Source organism: Eleutherodactylus coqui, chromosome 4, assembly GCF_035609145.1.
Source record: "Eleutherodactylus coqui strain aEleCoq1 chromosome 4, aEleCoq1.hap1, whole genome shotgun sequence".
NCBI lineage: Eukaryota > Metazoa > Chordata > Amphibia > Anura > Eleutherodactylidae > Eleutherodactylus > Eleutherodactylus coqui.
Window position 1 is genome coordinate 64,775,267 of NC_089840.1, and position 22,875 is coordinate 64,798,141.

General features: G+C 43.6%; 1 protein-coding gene across 1 annotated transcript in view; it reads right to left on the reverse strand.

The window, feature by feature from the left end:
- Positions 1–22,875, reverse strand: part of LRRC75A (leucine rich repeat containing 75A) — a 454,790-nt gene that overhangs the window by 181,214 nt on the left and 250,701 nt on the right. Inside the window, exon 4 of the mRNA XM_066599605.1 lies at positions 587–1,582. Within this exon, the coding sequence (XP_066455702.1) occupies positions 1,063–1,582 (520 nt within the window). The 3' untranslated portion in view covers positions 587–1,062. The remainder of the gene's footprint in view (positions 1–586; positions 1,583–22,875) is intronic.

The following is a 22,875-nucleotide window of genomic DNA, read 5'->3' on the forward strand; positions in this document are numbered from 1 at the left end:
TTCTACGTTTTTGAAATCAGAGGTTAACTTTTTTCTTAGGCATCCTCAAAAGGCAAAGTTTACAAACTATTGAAGGCATTTCGACATCTCTACATATTGTTCATCTGTTTTCCCTTCAAAATAAATACTATATAGTATTTTTAATATAATAAGCAAAGTATGGTTCACATAGTGTTTGGATCACCATCCAGCCTCTTGGTCCAGGAGTTCCATCTGAAATGCAGTAAACAGCTTTCAAACAGAACACTGGATTGCTCCATAGGCCATCATTACTGAAATGGAGATGAAAGCCACACTCTTTGGTCTCCTTTTCAGCTGACTACACTATTCTGTACGGAGACCTGATGAGATGGAGACCGAAGCTTTGAAGATTTATTTTCCATTTCAGTAATGATCATTTATGGAGCTCTCCAAGGTTCTATCTAAATGCAAGTTTGGCATTACTCGAACGAGTAGTGCCTTAGCCGAGTATCTCCCCGCTCGTCTCTAAAGATTCGGGGGCGGCGAGCGGCGGGGGAGAGCGGGGAGGAACAGAGGGGAGATCTCTCTCTCCCTCTCTCCCCCCCGCAACTCACCTGTCACCCACGCCGACTCATATGCTATGTGAATGAAGACTTATTGGAGAAGTTGGCAAACATTTCACAAACAATAAGTGGTTGTATGTATGTTAAATAACACATTTGCTACATTCCTAAGAGTTTTGGCCAACTTTGAAATAAGATTGAGGTATGATCATGAGCATGCCAGTAATTCAGAGCATGGATAGATAACTTAGCGGAATAATCTGACAGCATGCTTTGGTTCCTAAGAAAATAGTTGAATAGAAAGCGAAGTTCACTGACTGATCGTTTAGCTAACGAACGTACCAATAATGATCAAAATTGCATTGCATTGGAGAATAGTCAACATCTAATACATACTCGTAATCTGAAGGACAGACAGAAGAAAGTGTTTCCTCAACCTGTGGAGCTCCTCATTCTAATATCATTCAGTAAAATGTAATTTCTTAGTATGGTAAAGAATGTGAAAATAGAAGGTCGTTATACATTAGGAAGCATCTTATTAACTTTGGGGCTGCACACTCTTATCTTCTAAACTGCTAACCACTAGCTCATCTTCGGTCTCCGTTGACACATCTTGATTTTCTAGGTCACTTAACTGTCCCTCACCAAATTCTAAAATAGTTGGCAAGTTCCCCTGTTTAGGGCATCGTTTCTTGAGGCTAACTAAAAAAGGCTGTGGCAGGGAGAAGATGTCCACATTATTGCCAAGATCAATCCAAGTCATACTGGGGAACTTTTTAAGGTCCTTCAAAGCCTCAGTAATTTCCCTCAGGATGGATTTCGTCAAACGGTTTCCATTGAGTGCCAGAGTGGTAAGTTGTGGAAGGCCACTGAGGACAGGCAAAAGCTGTAAGAACATTTCATCTGTGAGTTCCGTAAAACAGAGTTCCACATTCTCCATGTCTTCTGAATTGTGCTGAAGATAAAGCATCACACGATCCAGGTCCTTCAAGGTTAGAGGAATGCCAGAAAGATCTACAGTGCCGTCTTGAGGTTTTGCCGATAGAATGGCTTTTAAGCTGCAAAAAGAAGAATCAATTAGGCCAAATTGTTCATCAGAATTGCTCACAATAACACACTAGCAGACATTTAAATAACAAAGACAGATTTTGCATGACGGTAAAACATGTGAAATGGATATTATGCAGTTACAAAAACATGGCTGGTTTCTTCTAGAAATAGTGCCACTCTTGTCCTTTCGTTGTCTGTGGTGTTGCAGCTCAGCCGCATTCACTTAAACAGAGCTTACTTGTAGGTGCAATACCAGATACAGCCTATGAACAAGAATGGCACTGTTTCTGTAATATATCAGTTAAAAGGGTATTCTGGTCATAGCAGGTTATCCTCTATCCACAGGGGGGATAATCTGCTACAATCGGAATACCCCTTTAACCCTTTCCAATCCACTGTCTGACGACATTATGATTTAAGGCTGTACAGCTCCAATGTTGGACGACGTCTGTTGGGGTTCTTTTACTGTAGATTGCCAGCCTCTCTGCTGTGGGAGCCTATCCAATGTGTCACCTCATGCAGTACTGGCTTTAGCCAGCATATAGTGCCGTTGTATAATAGCAGAAAGAGAGTAAACCCCCTAAGAAAACTAGGATATAAATTGGATTGGAAAGGGTTAAATGCTTTTTTCACAGAGACAGTTCCACAGGGGAATAACAGCTGATCGGTGGAACCCCCACCGATCCCGAGAATGGGGTGCAGTTAGTCTCCAAATGAATGGAGTGGCAGTCGCACAGGCGTCTTGCCACTCCTTTTCAATGAGAGGGCAGCAGATTGCTGGATGCTTGAATGCCTACACGACCGCCACTCCATTCATTTGGAAATTGACAGGACCCTAGTTCTTGGGCTAGGTGGGGTCCCGGTGGTTGGACCCCCACCAATCAGCTAGTTATACCCTATCCAGTGGATAGGGAGATTAACGTGTTACAACTTAAATACCCCCTTAAAGGAGATGTCCCGCGGCAGCAAGTGGGGTTATACACTTCTGTATGGCCATAATAATGCACTTTGTAATATACATTGTGCATTAATTATGAGCCATACAGAAGTTATAAAAAGTTTTTTACTTACCTGCTCCGTTGCTAGCGTCCTGGTCTCCATGGTGCCGACTAATTTTTGGCCTCCGATGGCCAAATTAGCCGCGCTTGCGCAGTCCGGGTCTTCTGCTGTTCTCTATGGGGCTCCGTGTAGCTCCGTGTAGCTCCGCCCCGTCACGTGCCGATTCCAGCCAATCAGGAGGCTGGAATCGGCAGTGGACCGCACAGAAGAGCTGCGGTCCACGAAGATAGAGGATCCCGGCGGCCATCTTCAGCGGTAAGTATTGAAGTCACCGGACCGCCGGGATTCAGGTAAGCGCTGTGCGGGTGGTTTTTTTAACCCCTGCATCGGGGTTGTCTCGCGCCGAACGGGGGGGGGGTTTAAAAAAAAAAAAACCCGTTTCGGCGCGGGACATCTCCTTTAAGTTTTTTAACCCTTGCACATTCTCCTTCAAGTTCTGTACAGCGGTCACAATGAACTGACCTATGTTAGTATTTGAATACATGTACTACACACACATAACTATACAGTATAAACTTGTCAAAGCCATTCACTGTGATCTGTTGGTTTGGCAGTCTAACGAAAGACTTAGTACAAGCTGTATTCACTGGATTATAATTATTTAGAGATATTCCAGCCTGAAGCAATTATCACCTATCCAGTAGGAAATGCTAGACTGGTGAGTGTCAGACCACTGGGATCCCCACAAATCGCCCCTCCCCCCACATGACAGCCTATACTCAGCTGTTTCTGTTAATCCTATAGATTGTGAATGGAGGATTAGGGTACATGCTCAGCAATGCTCTGTTCAAACTCCTCCTAGCCATGGTCTTGGCGATTGGTTAAGGTCCAAAGGTCAGGATTTATCCTATCTAGTGAAGGTTTCAGTCTGGAATACCCCTTTAAGTGTATGTATTGCACACCAAGAATTTAAAGCAGTCCATTATTTCTAGTCCTCAACATTTAACTCTAAATCTCTCACTATTTTAGTAATATTTCTATTGTAGATGTTTGTTCTACTCCAAGTTTATCTGGAATAACCATATTTTTGTGTGACTTTTTGAGTCCAACAATCAGTAATTGTATTCTGTGTGTTCATGGATCATTATATCCAACCAAGCATTGCTGGTGTTTGGTTAGATGGCACCATGTAGAGAATTTTTTTTTGTGTACCCCCTTTCAGTCAAAGGAAAAAATAAATAAAATATTTAACTTATAGATAGTCTGCCTGTATTCTGCTTATGCAGAAAGCAACAAGATAGCAGCATACTGACACCACCACAGCTCGGTGAATAAGTACGGTACCGAAGTCAAGCTCTCATAACATAAATACAATACCAGAACCAAGCGACTGGTCTGAGAGCAGTGCCTGGGAGTATCAATGGGGAGGAGACAGAGTTGGAAGAGTGATGATTCATGTAGTTCCACAAGACACTACTGCAAGAAGGAAGATGATCATCTATATAGGTGAGTCTGAAGGGGGGCAATCTCCCCAGCCTACATCTGCCTGGTGCCTCCGCCTACAAGCTGGTAGCCCGTGCCCTGTGTGACCGCATACATCACATTTAGCTAAGGCCGACCGAGCAACCAAGAGGTATATTTGGGGTACAAAAAATAAGGAAAGGTACACGAAACAAGGTAACGATGCACTTCAAAATCAATCTGCTATATCAGCTGAACCGGCATTGCTGTCAGTTCTTGGTCCCTTGAATGGTCTCTAGGTTACTTATCAGTGTCAATGGGGCATACACCCCAGTGCAAAACTATTTTTGCCTAGTTTTGAGGGCAAGGTATATGTTAGGATGTGATGCAAACTGTGGAGATGCATCCCTAAAGGGTATTGGCTTTTATTATTGCTGGAGCCATGATAGTAATGATGGATCCATTGTGTTACGGATCCTACATGCTTCTAATGGGTACCGTGAAAGCAATGAAAATGTTATTTCCCGTGATGCTATAGTCATATTGGTTATAAACTATCATTAGTACTTCCATTATAGTTTACAGCGCTGTAGTTATCTCTCTAGAAACAAAATGATTTTGCAGACTGCATAAAATAAGCAGCAGCCGCGTGTGTGAACACAGGAGAAGATAATCCTGTTAGATCACAGCTAAGCCGAGTTCATACCAATGATAAAAGGTTTAACCGTAAATGGAAAGTCAGATAAAATGGCTCAGTCTCTAGGCTGTTTACATGGCACCCGCTCCCGTATGAGTGATCTTCTCCAGAAAGAGTGACAATTGTACAGCTGGAGAACGACACTAAAAATGGCTGGGTAGAATATGTTCACATCTGAGTTCCTAACCAAAGGCACAACGTTCGACTGGATCTGCCATACTATTACCAATGGTACCCGACATGCCAGAGGAACCATTGTGATGTATGTTTCATACCTCATCCAATCAAAGACAATCACCAATGGGATTGGCTGATATGTTGGCCATTGTTCCACTGAATTCATCTTAGGATGGCTTTACCTGGAACAATAGTTGCTAAAGCGTAAGAACAACTGGTTGTGGAGTGCTTTTACAGACAGTGGTTGTTTACTTGTTCGAATTTGTGATGTGAATGAATACTTGGGAGCATTTACATGGCCTGAAATATCATTCGCCAACTAGGTAGGGAGTATAAGATTCTTTGGTGGACGTGTATTTGAAATTCTCTCCCTCCCCGATTCACACTCAATAGCTGCTGAATAAATATGTTCAAGTGGTCTTCGAGTGATCACTCATCGCTTCCGTCACTGGATCGACTGAACAGTCAGTGCTGCAGTCTTCTCGCCTGCATTAATGAGCATTTAGTGGGAGGGCAAAATGTCCAAAAAAGAGAGAACCAATCAGCGATTGCTGAAAGGTGCATGCTAAATAAGCACACACCTCCCTGGAAAGTTTTTGACTCCTTGTTGAAGGACAATGAATCAAGCAATGACTATAATTAGGTGAGCTGAAATGAAGCGATTAGCAATTAATTAATACATTTTTCACTTGTTATCCAGTTGGTGACCATGTTTACAAGGAACAGCTATCACTTATACCTCATTTAGACACAACGATTATCACTCAAAATTCGCTCAAAAGCCGTATTTTGAGCGATAATCGTGTCTAAATGGGTGGCCATCGTGCTCGATTCGCTCATTGTTAACTTTCAGTTAGCTGAAAGACAACGATGAGCCTTATCAGTGCCGCGTGCTAAGTTCTCAGCAGGAGAACTCCAGCTGTGTTCTGCATACCCTGCTTGGAACATACAGCAGGAGTATGCAAAAGACAGCGCTCCAGCTGTGTTCTGTATACCCTGCTCGGAGCGCTCAGCTGGATAACTCGAGCGCATAAATGTACACAACGATTATCGCTCAATAGGTTGCCTTTGAGCAAATCTTGAGTGATAATCGTTGTGTCTAAATGGACCTTTACATTCACTCTATCGAGCGACTATTCGGACAATAGTTGTTCTGAGTAAAGCTACCCTTGCATAGATACATTGTAGTATATCATAATGCACAGAAAAAAGAAGGCCCCATAGCAAAGATCAAAATAGCCCTAATTATGATGTTGGAGTTTTCCATCCAAGACAAAAAAGTCTAGTGTTATTTTCCACTGCACACTTTCTACAACTTTTGGGTCAGTTCACCACCGCCATGGTTCATAACAATGCCACAATTGTGGAAATGATAAACCTAGACATATTCTTGCTGCCTGGAGGCAAAGTGAATTGGACTAATCAAGTCTGGGCCCCCTCTCTACAAGAGCCATATTAAAAGTGCATGGTTTGCCGCTATGGTATGTATGCCCTTGCGTGCTTCACTCCTACCACTGATTAGCTGAGTTAATGATGCCAGTTGCCAATTGTACGCAGCGCAGGATTGATGCAAACATAGCAGAAGACCAGGCTGAAATGTGCCATATTCATTGTCATGGTGTTGGCTGCTCCATGACTTCTTACTTCTCTATGGGTCTGGGGTGAGATCAGCATGTCACAGTGGACCTTGTGATACACCCGGTGGTACATGCATGGTGTTATTCAACGCTGTACATCAAGTGAGTAACATCTCCTTTTGGAGCCAATGCTGATAGGCTGACTGGGTTATCTTTTAACCCAATGAGCCTTTCAGTTACAGTTGTAAAATAAATAAACCAACCCTGTAGCCCTAATGGTTCTGGTTAGAATACTAGTTAACTGGTCACATTATGCCAGTGTTTCTTTTCTAGTCTCAGTGTGTTAAGTGGAAGTTAGACAGTCAGTTCAGTATGCTGGTATAGTTATTGTCAGTATTCTAGGTAGTTGTCATCAGTTTAATCTTGGACTGGTTTCTGGTCTCTCTTCCACAGTAGGATCGCCTTTTTCAGGGCGGGTGCTCCACTTGAGGAACCAGTCCGGTTTGGGTGGTTCTAGTTAATTTATCTGTGAAGTCCTCCATATCTCCTTACATTTCATTCTTCTTTTACTAGTCAGTCCGTAAAAATCTGTAAAACCACCTATTCGTTTAGTTCCACCTTTGAGTTTTGTACTTGTCACATCTGGTTGTGCAAGCTAGTTGTGGCAGAACTGACATTCATTTGTTCCTCTCATGCTTATTTATCATATTACTGGAGAAGAATAAATTAAATTGAACTTTAACACTTTTGAGAAGATGTCAACTGCAATATAAATCTATGATATAGTATCTGGGTATTGATGTTACCATCATCTGATCAGAGCATCAACACTTCCCATGTTGCCTATGAGCAGCACCTTGTAAGATGTGCCCATTTCCCCTTTAAAGCAGTATGAATACATGGTTTTTTGCAGACTTTTCATCATAGTGACAGGTAATCATCCTTTGTGTTGTTACAATTCTGCTGCCTGTTTTCTTCCTTTTCTCTGCTCGCATTCTGTAATTGTTAATAGCTTTGAGTCCTACTGAGCAAAGAACACGAAAAATGATTATCATTACGAGAATATAAAATGAGTCCTATTAGAGACTCGGTATCTTTTCATCAATTTAGTGCAGTGTTTTGGGGATAATCAGCCAACTCTTTCTATGGACTGTCATTTCTAAATACAACTACACAATAAGGTATAAAAGAGGTCAGCGAGTGGAATTTATAGGAAAACTGAGGACGGAGGCAGAGAATGTCCTCTCCACTATCTGAAAGGGAGTTTTTGATGACGCACAGTTATTACACACAATTACACCCCAGTTCTTCTATCGTTACATAATGCTGTAATGTATGATGGATGAAAATGGAGGTAAGCAAAGCAAAAAGCAACCACTTTCACCGCGTTCTCAGTTACACTACAAGTTAAATGACTTTATTGGGCAAAACTAGTCGTGACTTATCCTCAGGATAGGTCAAAATAGCAGATTGGCAGGGATCCGCCGCTAGGGACCCCTGCCGATCAGCTGATGAGAAGGTTATGTGGACGGCCGTAACTCTCAAAACAATGTCTACCTCACAGTGGCCTATTTTAGAGGGCATCTCTCTCTCACTGAAGTGCAGGGGCGTAACTAAAGGCTCAGGGGCCCTGATGCAAAACGTGAGCTGCCCCCCCCCCTATCTGTATCTGTACCCGTACCCATACCTAAACCATGCTGCACAGAGGCATAACTTGAAGCTTCTTGGCCCCAATGCAAAACCTGCAACAGGGCCCCCAACTATAATGCTTTATTCACAGTACTGGGCTGCCTATATGGGGAAGAGAGGCCTTATGGGCCCCCTAAGGCTCCTGGGCCCGGGTGCAACCGCATCCCCTGCACCCTCTATAGTTACGCCCCTGCATGGAAGAGACCCTTTCACTTTTTTTTTTTTTTTACATTTTGTTAAGTTTGTGTCTTGTTAAAAAGAAATATTCAGGTTTTCCCCCATAATTCTGCACTCAATGCTGCATAATGAAAAAATGAAAACAGAATGTTAGAAATCTTTGTAGATATTTTAAAATGAAAAACTGACATTTTCTATTCAAACCCTCTGGTATGACATTTTTAATTGAACTCTGGGGCCTTACATTTCTTTTCATCTTTGAAATGTTTCTACACCCTGATTGGAGTCATCAATGGTAAATTCAGCTCATTGGACCTAATCTTAAAAGACATACCTGTTACGTCCGCCAAGGACGTGCTGGATCTGTAACCTGCTGATATGCACCCAAATGCCCAAAGTGCAACAACCAACATAAAAAGAATGGGTAATCTTTCCCTAACTACGTGACAATGGGGGAGAGGGCCCTGCCTAGCACGTGACAATGGGGGAGAGGGCCCTGCCTAGCACGGCAGACTGATCGCATCGATAGATATGGGCCTGCACTTGTTCCTGGGCCCTTAGTAACCCTGCGTGGACCAGGACGAAACGAACAGAAGAATAAACAAACAAATGCAAATAGGAAAAGTAAACCAGAATGCAGGACTTAGCTTTAGATGCCGAAGCAACACACTGGATAGTCCAAAAAGTAACAGAGCTGTCTACATAGTTCTCACTGTCAAGATTGACAGGGAGCAAATGAGAATACACAGCACTTTAGTATTAGCCCAGGTAAATACCCAGCTAATTACCCACAGATGTGACTACCGTATATCACACCTACTGAGCTAGAAGGTGCAGAACCAAGTCTAAAACCCGCACCGGATTTAGTCAATCTCGCAGTGATCTCAGCACTGCTGCAACAATACTCTGTCTATATAAGGTTTCACAGCTCACAATGCATGTCAGATCCAAAACCAAACCATGAGGAGGAAAGAACTCCCTGTAGAGCTCAGAGACAGGATTGTGTGGAGGTACAAATTTGGAGAGGCTACAAAAAATGTTCTGCCAGTAAAAGTTCCCAAAAGAACAGCGGCCTCCATAGTTCTTAAATGGAAGAAGTGTGAAACAAACAGGACTTTTCCTAGAGCTGCTGACCCACCAAAGTAAGTAATCAGGGGAGAAGGGCTTTGATAAGGGTGACCAAAAACTCAATAGTTTCTCTGGCTGAGCTCCAAATATCCTGTGTGCAGGTGAGAGAAACTTCCAGGTCAACCACCACTGCAGCCTCCACCAATCTTGGCTTTATGGCAGAGTGGTCAGAAAGAAGCCTCTTCTCAGTAAAAGACACATGAAAGCTGCCTGGAGTTTGACAAATAGCACCTGAAGGACTCTCAAACTGTGAGAAACAAGATTCTCTGGTCTAATGAAACCAAGATTAAACTTTTTGGCCTCAATTCTATGAGTTATGTCTAGAGGAAACCAGGGACTGCTCATCACCTGCCCAATACTATCCCTACAGTGAAGCCTGGTGGCCGTAGCATCATGCTCTGGGGGTATTTTTCAGCAGGTGGGACAGGAAGACTGGTCAGAGTTGATGGAAACCTGAATGGAGCAATGTCCAGAGATATTCTAAATGATAACCTGATCCAAAGCGCAAGGGACCTCAGACTGGGCAGAAGGTTCACCTTCCAACAAGACAATGACCCAAAGCACACAACCAAGACAACACAGAAGTAGCTTGGGGACAACTCTATGAATGCCCTTGAGTGGCCCAGCCAGAGCCCTGAGTTGAACCCAATCAAACATCACTGGAGAGACTTGAAAATGGCCATACACAGATGATCCCCATCCACCCTGACAGAGCCTGAGAAGATCTGCAGACAAAAATGGCAGAAAACCTCCAAAACCAGATGTGCAAACCTTGTGGCATCATACCTAAGAAGACTGCAGGCTTTGTCCGGAAACCCCCTTTTAACACAGCTTAGTCCCTATGGCATAACACATGTATTACTAACAATATTTTTAGACATTGGTTACTGAATAATGTGCTCTCATACAGAGGACCCAGTAAATGCATTAAGGGTCTAAAAGGTAGTAAAAGGACAGGGGGGATAACATTAAAGCCTTTCCTCAGCCAATAGACTCATATTTTCATGTCAACAAACTTCACACAGCCAACACTGATGGGTCTGTAGCGGCTAAAATTCAATGGCATTTTCGGGGGGAGAACACTACTGACGATCTACCCTCAGGATAGGACATCATTAGTCGATCAGTGAGGGTCAGGATCCCTAACGATCATCTGATTGAATTGACTGGAGCTCCCGGGTGAGCGCTGCTGTCACTTCAGTCCATACTAGGCACAGCGCTGTACATTGTATAGCAGCTGTACCTGGTTTTGCAGCTTAATCCCATTCTCTTGAATGGAACTGAGCTGCTTTCAGGCCATCTGACCGATTAATGTGACGCCACTGGCTTGAGAACAGGACACAGCGCTCACCTAAGCATGGCGGCCTCTTGAATCAGTTGATTAGCAGGAGTCTTGAGTAGTGGACCCCACCTATCAACTATTGAAGACCTATCTTGAGGATAGGTTATCAGGAGTGTAGACCCGGAAAACCCCTATAAGTGCAAGCAGTTTGCCTCTATTGGGTGCATATCACAGTTCAAAATAAACAGTTACTCAGCAGATTAAATACATGACAGAAGAAGGTTTAATTGCTCACAATATACCTGGATTAAGGACATTAGCCTGATCGAATTCCTTACAGCTCCTATAAACAATACTGTGGACAAATTCTAGTTTATTCGGACCCTCTGAGACTCTTACTTGTTGACTACGAACTTATAGCACTCCGCTACATTCCTCCTCCTTCTCTATCCCTTCATTCCTCCTCCCCTCCCATTCAGTGCGAGGCATCTCCTCTAACCCCTCTTTTTGACTTCTTCTCCCTCTTCCTCTGTTTCATACATTGGATCTATTTATATTTCTTGATGTTCTACTGATTTTAATCATCTGCCCTCATATAAATTACTTATTACTGTATCACTTCACAACCAAAATATGTAAATTGACATTTTGTGCCTGAAGAGTGTATGAAGTGGGCTCAGGAGCGGAGTCAGCTCGATACCCGGCGGCTATCAGCTGTGTTTCACAGCTCACAGCCATCTGCAACTGCCATAGAGTTAGATCTGACTGTGTCAGTTAACTACTTAGATGTCGCGGTCATAGATGACCACGCATCTAAATAGTGAGACAGAAGCGGGACTCCCTCCAGCACCCCATCAACACTCCCTGCAACGTGATCGCAGGGTGCCAATGGGCTAGCATGGTAGCCTGAAAACCTAGTGAAGACTCCCAGGACTGCCATGCATGGATGCCTATGATGCTCTGCCTGTGGCAATACTCTAGATCACTATATACTGCATTACCACTCTTTGCTGAAGTATTGCAGTATATAGTACAAGCGATCAAATGATTGCAAGTCCAGACTAAATAAAAAATGTATAAAAAGGTTTAAATCAAGTTTTTTTAAACGGTAAAAAATATTTATTTTAAAAGTTACAAAAAACTTTCCCCACTTTTCTCATAAAACATCTTAATAATTTAAAAATTCCATATCACAGTGTTCATGTGAAAATTATGCTGAATGACCTATTTTGGTGCGTATTAAGTGAATGGGTGGGTGCAAATACGTAAAATATTTGCACGCTATTTCAATGGGCCTGTCTATGTTCTTTTTTGTGTGCGCAAATATGCAATGAATTTGTGCCCATAAAAGCATGCCAGAACGGCTAGTAGCTAAGCTCCCACCCTGCGCCCTCCCATTGCTGGAAGCCGAGAAGGAGGGGAGAGGGGGCAGGAGCTTAGCGCACTAGCTCCCGCCCCATCCCACTCCCTTCCCTTGTCGAGTGCAGCGAGAGGGCGGAAAGGGAGAAGGCAATCCCCCTTCCCGAAGGCAATCAGGGCTCGCCGTATATGCGCCGGGCTGTCTGAACGGGCGCACAAACGGCAGATGTGTGCGCCTGCTAACACGATCTTACACACGCAAAAACGCCTACACCCGTGTGAATAAGCCCTAAAACTAAGCTTCTGTAACAAGGCTCATTGCCAGATCTAGAAAATGTTTCTAGAATGGATATTTATTGTTGCTTGTGCCTTCAAAGTTCCTCCTAAGGTCTCTACCCCCTTCCATGAAGAAGACAATATCTTGTTACCCTTGTGACCCACATGATCCACTAGAAAGTTTCATCACAAAGAGTTTCAGCTTGGACGGCGATGAAATAAATTCCCGACACACTTCAAGAATCTCTAATGAAAAGATACTCAATCCTAATAATATTAATAATGTGTTTAGACTGTCATCCAAATATTTCTCTGATGTCATCTGAAGATGCTGGTTAATTAGGAGGTGTCCGTGAAGTGCTGTCTACTCTGCTAATTTGATCAAATTTGCACATATCTCATCAAAGGAAAATTTGAGATGAAAGCTCGGGACGAAACCTGAGAAATATCAGGAACTGAGCCGTTTATCAGCAAAGCGAGCGCAGAATAGATGGCCGCGGGTGATAGAACAGCACACAGCATTGTTTCAGCTGCTCTGACACAGTCCAAAATCATATCGATGGGTTACCTGACTTTCCAAAGCAGCCATTGTGGACTCGGAAGGATGGAATAAAAGTTGGATTTCGCAAAACTTTGTGACGCATTTGTTTGAAACCAATCAAGGATGTGATAATATGAGTAAAGAATACATGGGAAGACGGATTTGTACATTTTTAGGAAATGTAGTTATAATGTGGTTATAATGGTTGTGGCTGTGATTGTTGCAATTCACAGTCTTGGGAAACCACCTGCTAATGGAGCTTAACCCCTTGGTGATCATCAATACGCCTTTGTACGGCACTAACTAATGGGCTTTAGACCTGCGCATACATCTTTTTAAGGGCTTATTCACATGGATGTTTATTGGCTGGGTTTACGCGTCCAACCAATATATGCTGCCCCACTCTGCAAAGGGTGAGGAGGCGGGACGGGGCAGGGGTTAGTGTGTTGAGCTCCTGCCCCCTTTTCCGCCTCTCACCACTGTTTGCAATAGGAGGGGCGGTGCTTAGCGCCGTTCTCCCACCCCTCCCATTGCAAACAGTGGCAGGGGGCGGGAGCTTAGCACACTAGCTCCCGCCCCACCTCGCCTCCTCCCCTTGCAGAGAGGGGCAGTGTATATTGGCCGGGTGTGAAAACCTGGCCAATATACGTCCATATGAATAAGCCCTAAGGTAGTGATTTGGCTGACTACTGATAGCCAGTCTCCTTCTATAACTGCCAGGAAAGGAGAAACGTCAGATACTGTCCATTTAGCCCCTTACGTGCCACAATCCATAGTAACTGTAGCTTGTAAGCAGATAACAAGGGGAGGGGGTTCCTTTCATCACCAACGGGCTCCCATTGGGCCTGACAAACGCCTCTGTGTCTGCCTTGTAACTCAGTCTATTAGACCCTGCCTCCGGCAAAGTCTAATAGGCTGATATCATAGGCACGGTAGAATGCAGTATATAAGTAATGCAGTGTACTATTCTAGCGATTGAACAGTAACATCTTCAAGTCCCTTTGAGGGACTAAAAAATAGTATCCTGAGAATATGTCATTAATAGTAAAGTCCTGACAACTTCTTTAACCCTTTTACGACCTATAATGTATATATCGGGTGTCACAAAGACAAGTATGAAGCGGGCTCGGGCGCTGAGCTCACTTCCTACCCAGCAGCTATCAGCTGTTTTTGACCGCTATCAGCCATTGGCAAGAACCGAAATATTTACCAAAATAACCAAGTCAGGAGAGACAACAGCAACTCTCTAAAGGGGTATTCTTGGATTTATACTCTACGCTCACCAATAGTCGATCAGCATGTAATACGCGGGTCTACAAGCCCATTGACTTCTATTGGGCCACTCACACCTGTGTTTTTATCACATGTATATTACGCTGCATGTCCTATTTTGGCGTATATTACGCACCAATATAGGCTGTGGGGATTTAACATACGTAGTAAATATGCATGTCACATGCGTAGTTTCTGTATGTACCGCATATTCTGCGCGTGATGAATAGGTGTAATACGCAGTCCCCATACATCTGTGTTAGTGACCCCCTACGTCCTGCTTCACACGAGCGTATGCATATTTGCACATGCACGAGCGCCCGCATTGTTGTGGAATTAATGTTGGTTTTTTTTGCACGCACATTGGCGTATTTTACTGTACTTTTTGCGTGCGCTAGGCATGTGCGTTTGAGCGTGCCAAAACCCCCCACTGATGCTAGGCGGCCATTGAAACGGCTAATTCGTTCAATGAATTCAAGATGTATTTATTCTACTGCACTATTAGGCCAGTTTCACGTGGGCGATAAAATTACGTGATTTTCCAGCGATGCGAAAGTGCGTGACATTGCTGGAATATGAAGCCCATTATTTTCAATGGCTTCCTTCACATGTGCGATGTTTTCCCTCATGTGATGTGGCGTGAAAGAAAAAATCGCGACATGTGCCATCTTGCTGCAATCAGCCTTTTTTTTCTCACCCATGTTTTCCTATGGAGCCTCGGATTTATTGCAACGCACCAACTTGCGATTTTCCCATGACGCGACGAGTTTTTAATATTAGAAACTCCTATTGTCGTCTATCGCGCGAGAAAATCGCGGGCAGCAGCGATCTGATGCGCAATGTTTTTCCAGTTAAAAGCATCGCTGACACTGAGACATCTTATGAGCAAATATGCGATAGTGCCACGATTTTCTCGCTCCGATATCACACTCACCCACGGGGACCTAATGCAGTGTTTCACTTGCGCATTCCGTGTGCATTCCCATTGACTTCTATGGGGGCTTTTGGTGCGCAAATGCACAAGAGAATAGAGCGTGCAGGCTTTCTTATTTTTTTTTTTCGTGACCGAAATGCGCAGGAAAATCTTCTCATGCGAATGAAGCCATTGAAATCAATGTGCTCTCTTCGTTGCGTATTGTGTGCGCAAATTTTGTGTGTGCATATATGCCCATCTGAAGTGCCTAAGGGAGTTATAGAAACCTTAAATAATGCTAAAATATACAGGAAATCATCAGAATTGCAAACATAGACGGTAACATTTTAAATAGGAGACAATTTACTGTTCATAACAAGCCGTCCGTTCAGATGAAGGATGGATGATTCAAACCGACTCGCAACTAAAGACAATCATTTGGACTTCACCGGATTGTACGTTTAAACATTACATGAAATGTGTCAAAGATATGAGGCATTCTGCATATTCATTCATAATATCCTTGCGTATATTAGACAGCAAAATGAAGCTGCCTAACACGTTGCACTTTTTTGTCTCACCACTAGGTGTCCTCGCATGCCCTGTAGAAAACCACCTGGTCAAAAAGTTTTTCTGTTTCGAATTATCAAGACCAAAACTCTGGATTTCACATCTACATATAGAGAGGAGTTTATCGTAGGGCCCTTTTACACGTAATGATTCTTGTTCAAAAAAGTGCTGAATCGTGCAAATCTGAATGATATTCGGTATGAACCCGGCCAACGACTGAGCACCAAACAAAAATTAGTTGGCCTGCCGTTCGTTGTTCATTTAATGCAGACCTAAAAATCATCGTTCAGTTGTTTGCAAGTCTTTACATGTAAAAAGCGATCATTCAAATGTTCCGATTCGCTGACACTGTCCAGTAGAAGACCAACGATCGCGCGAATGACGAAAATATGTAAACCATTATCTGCATGTGTAAGCCAACGGCATTTTAAAGCAAACAACTACAAGAGGGGGGAAGGACTTGTTATTTGTACAGCGCCAACTTATTCCACAGCGCTTTCAAGTATTTTGTTTATTACCCCCCACCAAGCTGGGTTCTCATTTTACCGACCTCAGAGGGATGGAAGGCTGAGTCAACCTTGAGCCGGCTACCTGAACCATGCGGGGATTGAACCCGCAAACCTCTGTCATCGTTTGCTCGTTCAAATGATTTCTTGCTTCGTGTAAAAAGACCCTTAGGTCTATTTCACGCGGACATTATTTTAGCACTCCGTTAAAAAAATTGCCGCTATCGGAGCGCTAAATTGCGTAAACGAAGAATAGCTGTGACCAAGTTACAGCTGTTCTCCGTGAGTTTACATGGCTGGCTGCGGCGTCTTGCAGTGCACTGACCCCGCAGCCCTGAAATCCCTCGGCCACCAGAACAATGAAAGGCATCCCTGCGGGGATGAAGGGAATCACCCGCTGTGGAGATGAAGGGAATCCTCACGAAGGGGGAATCTCTTAATTTCCCTCTGCCAGCTGGCTCACGAGTCGGCTGCCTCGTGCCGTTAAAGGATAGTACAAGTCCTAACCTTTGACAGAGAAAAATCCCGGCATCATAAAATCACACCTATTGCTCTATCTTTTGACGCACAATTTTTTTAGGCACCAACTCTGCGTCAAAATGACGTTTGCGTGATAGAGGACTTAAAGGCCCTTTTACACGCAACGTTTATCACTCAAAATGTGCTCAAAAGCCATCTTTTGAGCGATAATCGTTGTGAGTAAATGTCTGCCTATTGTGCACTCACCATGCACTTTTTATCCATTGTTGAGTTTAGCTCAGCTTAAAGTCCATTGTCCCGGATAAGACTGATAACATTCTTTCAGCTGCTGTCCCACTAGAGAACAATAGCGATGTATTTAGAGAACAGACCACCTGTTGTTCTCTAAATACATGCAAATGAAGCTAGTTAGCTTGTAATGGCCCAATTAACCCATTAGTAGCTAATGCAAAATGATGGCTCAAAACTGTCAGTTTCTGATGAATTTTGAGCAATCATCTGTGTGTGTAAATGCACCTTAAGGCTCCTTTTCATAGGTGTATTTGCGCGAGTGTTTGCACAAATCTTGCGTGCGCTATACGCAGAGAATACAACTCATTGTTTTCAATGCTCTATTGTGTTCACATTTGCGCACGAAGGTCCCCATAAAAATCTCTGGGGGGTGCACCAAGTACACAAGGCGATGCATGAAAAACAGTGCAAAACCACAGAGAAAAGAACATATCCCGACCTCGTTAGGCTAAATAGCCTTTTGAATCAACATGGGGGGTGTCAGCGCACATATGAAGAGGTCTTGTGTGCGCAAAGAAGTACCGTACAATGCACAGGCACAACAAATCATTCTTGTTCATAGTGCAAATCCGCTGCGCTGAAGTGTGCGCATCTGCACGTATGCCAGTGTGAAGGAGCCCTTAGAGCCCCATTACACAGCACGACTATTGTGCACGTAAATGCGAACAGCAGTCCCAATGATTATCCCTCCACTGCTTTCACACAGGAGCGATGATTGTTCACTGTATAACAGTGCCCTTAGCTACATCCAACCAGCCAAAGTACATACAAAGGTGTTATACAGAGGCGTAACTTGAAGCTTCGGGGCCACAATACAAAACCTGTAACAGGGCCCCCAACTATACTGCTTTATTCATACTACTAGGTCTACTATATGGAGAAGATGGGCCTTATGGGACCTCTAAGGCTTCTGGGCCGAGAAGCAACCGCATCCCCTATATCAGTGATGGCGAACCTTTTAGAGACCGAGCGCAAACTGCAATCCAAAACCCACTTATTTATTGCAAAGTGCCAACACGTCAGGGGGCGGGGCTTATCACGGCGTATGATTTTACCTCCATCGTTCTAAAAATGACCGGGCCGCTTCAAAATAGACAAGGTGCAGATTCTGACTGCTATTCAGATTCGGAAATACTGCAGAATGTCCTCAGCAGAAACGTCTGTGGAAAAAGCATCCAAAAAGCAGTCAAATTCTGCATCCTGTCTATCTTGAAACAACCCTGCCCATTTCCACCAAATGTAAACATACCCCAGCGATAATAGTGACCCCCAGCAATAATAATGACATCCCACAGCGGCCCGCAGTATAAGGCCGCCCACCCACTGGCGTTTGCGTTTTCCGCGGGAAAAAAACGCCGCGTTTTCGCGATTTTTCCGCGCGTTTTTCGTGGCGTTTTCGCGGCTTTTCCGTTAATTTCCATTGACATTCATGGGTGCATTAGGAGAAAAATAAGGACACATATGCAACTGACAGTTCCTATGTTAAAAACGCAAACGCAACGCAAAAAAAACGCAAGTGGACAGGAACACATGTTATCTCTATGCCTGTGCAGGAAAAACGCAAAACGCAAAACGCAGGTAAAAAAACGCCAGTGGGTGGGCGCCCTAATAGTGACCCCCCCAGCAGGAATATTAGTGACACCTCCCAGTGCGGCCCCCCAGTAGTAATATTAGTGGCGGCCCCCCAGCAGTAATAATAGTGACAGCCCCCCAGCAGTAATATTAGTGACACCCCCAGCAGCCCCCCCAGCAGTAATAATAGTTACACCCCCCCAGTGGCCACCCCAGCAGTAATAATAGTGACACCCCCCAGCGGCACCCCAGCAGTAATAATAGTGACACTCCCCCCCCCCCCAGCGGCACCCCAGCAGTAATAATAGTAACACACCCCACCGGCAGTAATAATAGTGACACCCTCCCAGCGGCCACCCAGCAGTAATAATAGATAGATCAATTTGGCTTTAGCAGATATGTTATAATGCCATAGATTTTAATGCTCAAGTAATATGCAAACTGCCAAGACACTAATATTACCTATTATTAGAATATTACCATTTCTTTCGTATTCTGTACACAGAAGCATATCTAGTGCAAGTGCAGAAGTAATACGGAATTACTGCAACATATCAAACTGCAAACAAAGTTCAGCTAAAGTTCTTCTTTCCAATAATGAACAACACATAGTAGAGAACATAGGACCATTGTGTGGAATACACCAAGGATCCAACCCCAGCTGGGGGTGAGATATTTAGAAGGAATTGCAAGTATGCTTGGATATAGATAACCAGGGTGGAGATAAGAGACAAACCCTAAAACTGTCATCTAGCAATTGGTTGTGTCCAAATAGTCAACTACTCCGCCATACGGAGGAGGAGGCCAATGGCTTAGGTCAAGTGCATAGTCCTCATATGACCTTCAGATGAGCTGAGGTCAAACAGGATTACTGCTGGTACAGGAGGACATACGACACTATATTAAAGCTTGTAACCCCTAAACATTGACTTCATATTTGCTCTCTGCGGCGACGATAAACCCTCCTAAGTACACGTGAAAGTCCAGGTGAAATCGGTTTTATCTTTGATTCCACAAAGCAGATAAACTTAATCCCTTCACTGCAGGAGACCTTAGGAAAGATGTAAAATGAGGTCAATCTAATTCAGCGCCTCTAAGGCTGGATGGGAGTTTGCACACTGTTTGGTAATAAGGTTTAGTGGGGAATACATTCAGGAGAGAATAATTGGAGAATGACTGTTTCATTGCCCACCGGTGAGTACTTACAGCTTCTTGCCCGAGTCCCATGTTAGAATGTGTAAACAAATGTGTCTTGGAATAGAGGTTACATATGCACCTAGAAGTAATGATGAAGTTCTTGCTTTGCAGCCACATACAGGGGAATATAATGATAAAGGAAGCATATAAACAGAGGGGTGCAAGCTATGTGGTCGCACGGGGGTGGGTGGGGACAGAAAATGACTTTCACCTGAGGGCTGTGACTACCACAAATGTTAAAGAGACTCTTTAAGCATAAGGTAGAGACTTTCACTCTGATTAGAGTGATCTATCTGCTGTGTGGATCTGTGCAGTACTTTTGGAGAAATTTGCATTTTTCCAGTAGCAGCAGATGCATAGAGGACTACCTAAAGTAGTCCTGATATTCATGAGCTGCTGGCTAGCTACACCCACCCCAACCTCCAGTCACTGGCTGACTGCTGTCTGCCTATTACTGTGCATAGAGAGAGAGTTATCATTCATTGGCTAAAACGTAGGGGAGGTGGGAGGTGGGCAGTGGCGTAACTATGGGTGAAGAGGATGCGGTCCCACCCGGGCCCTGCAGCCTTAGGGGGCCCATAAAGTCTCTTTTATCTATAAAAGCAGACTAGGACTATGAATGAAGCATCATAGTTGGGGGGCCGATGATAGATTTTATTTCGGGGCCCAGCAGCAGAGTGTGTGTGGCTAGCCTGCAGCTCATGAATATGCAGGACTAGTTCTGTGTCTGGATGCTACTAATAAAATTCAAGTTTCTTCAAAACTACTGCACGGATACATACAACAGACATGTCAGTCAGTGCAATCAGTGTCATAGGCACTACATTATGATGCTCTCATTGAGGACTTCAAAAAGATAGTGACAGATTCCTTATAAGTGGCTAGGGGATAACTTGACAATCGGTTGGGGTATCACCATTAAGACCCCCACCAATCTCGAGAACAGGTGTCCCATGTCCCTCTCTGCCTGTCACTGTGGGGTCACTTCTTCCCCCACGTTGATATCACAATGAATGGAGCGCAGGCAAGGCATACATGTTCAGCAATCTATATATTTCAACGGGGCTGACGGAAATACCCAAGTGCTTGCTGCTCAGCTATCTCCACAGTCCCATTGAACATGAATGGAGCATTAGTGGGCTTGCACGACCAGCACTTCATTCAGTCTCCTTCTGACTACGGGAGGTGCAGTAACCCTGCACTGAGGAGGACGGGGGACACAAGACCCCCATTTTCCACATCGGAGGGGTTTCAGCAATGAGACCCCCATTATCAGCAAGTTATCCCCTTATCTACTGGATAGGGGGATAACATGTAATCTTAGTATGACCCCTTTAATATTAAAGGGGTTTTCCACGTGTAATAGGATTTTTAAAAATTCAATCCAAATCTGCTCAAGTGGTTTACTAGAATTACAACATATCCCCTATACAAACTTGCAGATCAATGTGGGTCTTACTGTTGGGACTCCCAAAATCGCAATAACAGCGGCCCAGTGGCCAGTGTCCTACCCAGACAACCCCTTTAATTGTATAACTTTATTTACACAATAGAGCACTCTTTTCAGATGACTTTATTTAAAGTGTACCTGCCATTTCAGATGACTTTTTTTAAATTTTCAATAGGTTTTTATTAAAGTGTTAACAATTATTCACTTTTGCTCTTTCAGTAACAGTAACATACATTTAACTAGAACATATACAATATCTTTGCAAATCGTTCCATTTCAGATGACTTTTGAGAATAAACTGCAGCGTACACTATTGCTGTCCTAGGCACTTTTAGTGCTCACACCCCTTATTGGAGAGTCAAGCATGCATGGGATTTTGTTGGGGAGAAGGAATTAAGCTACTGCCAAAGTCCTCTTGCAGAGGCTTATCTCCCATGGGAACATACATATGGCAACAAAGCCAAGATTACTATATAAATATGATAATGGAACCAAGCTTATTACATGCATATGGTAAGAGAACTGTGCTCATTACACAGATATGGTACCAGAACCTAGCTTATTACTAAGATACAATAGCAGAACTAAGCTTACCACTTAAAACTAAACCAACTACATAGATACAATAGCATAACCTAGTTTACTACATTGAAACGCTTATAAAACCAAGCTAACTACATAGATACAATACCAGAGTCAAGCTTACTACAGAGAAACGCTTATAAGACCAAGCTTCCTAAATAGATACAGTAACAGAACCAAGCTTACTACATAGAAGTGCTTAAAAACCAAGCTTACTGCATAGATATGGTACCAGAACCAATCTAACTACATAGATACAATACCAGAATCAAGCTTACTACATAGAAATGCTTATAAAAACAAAGCTTACTACATAGATATGGTACCAGGACCAAGCTAACTACATAGATACAATAACAGAACCAAGCTTACAGTATCAGAGCCAAGATTATATTTGACTATTAGAAAAAAATATATCACTGCCATTGTAAAAAAAATCCGGCAAAAATAGCATGTAATAGACAATCAGTTGTGTCCTTTTTATGCAGTGAACTATATTTTGATGGTACAACTCTCATTTGTTACAGATTTTGAAAATAAGTCACAAACATTTGTCTATAAACAGCAATGTGCCTTTATTTACAGAGGTAGCAGCAGCAAAACTGAAGGTGTTCAGACCGCCCGGCGCTCTGTAGCTTACATTAATTGCGTAGTGCAGCCGCTGCTATTCAAAGTGAATGGCCGTGATGCTATGTAATTACTGTAGCCACTCTGCATCACAGCTCGGGGGCAACTCATTAGCAGAGGAGCACGCTAACGCACCATGCATTATTGCTGCTACATCACTACTCATAGCACTTCAGGATACATCCACAGTCCTGCATACGCCGTGTATTTTCTGGTGTGGATTTGCATGCTAAAAATCCGCAATGTATTACAAGTAGAGATGAGCGAGCGTACTCGTTAAGGACAGATACTCAAGTGAGTATCGTCCTGTTCGAGTACCTGCCTGCTCGCCCGCAAAGATTCAAGTGCCGGCGGGGGGGCGCCGGGGGAGAATGGGGGGAGGGGGGTTCTCTCTCTCTCTCTCTCCCACTCCCTCCTGCTCACTCCTGGAACACAACGCTCGGGCAGGTACTCGAAAAGGACACTATTCGCTTGAGTA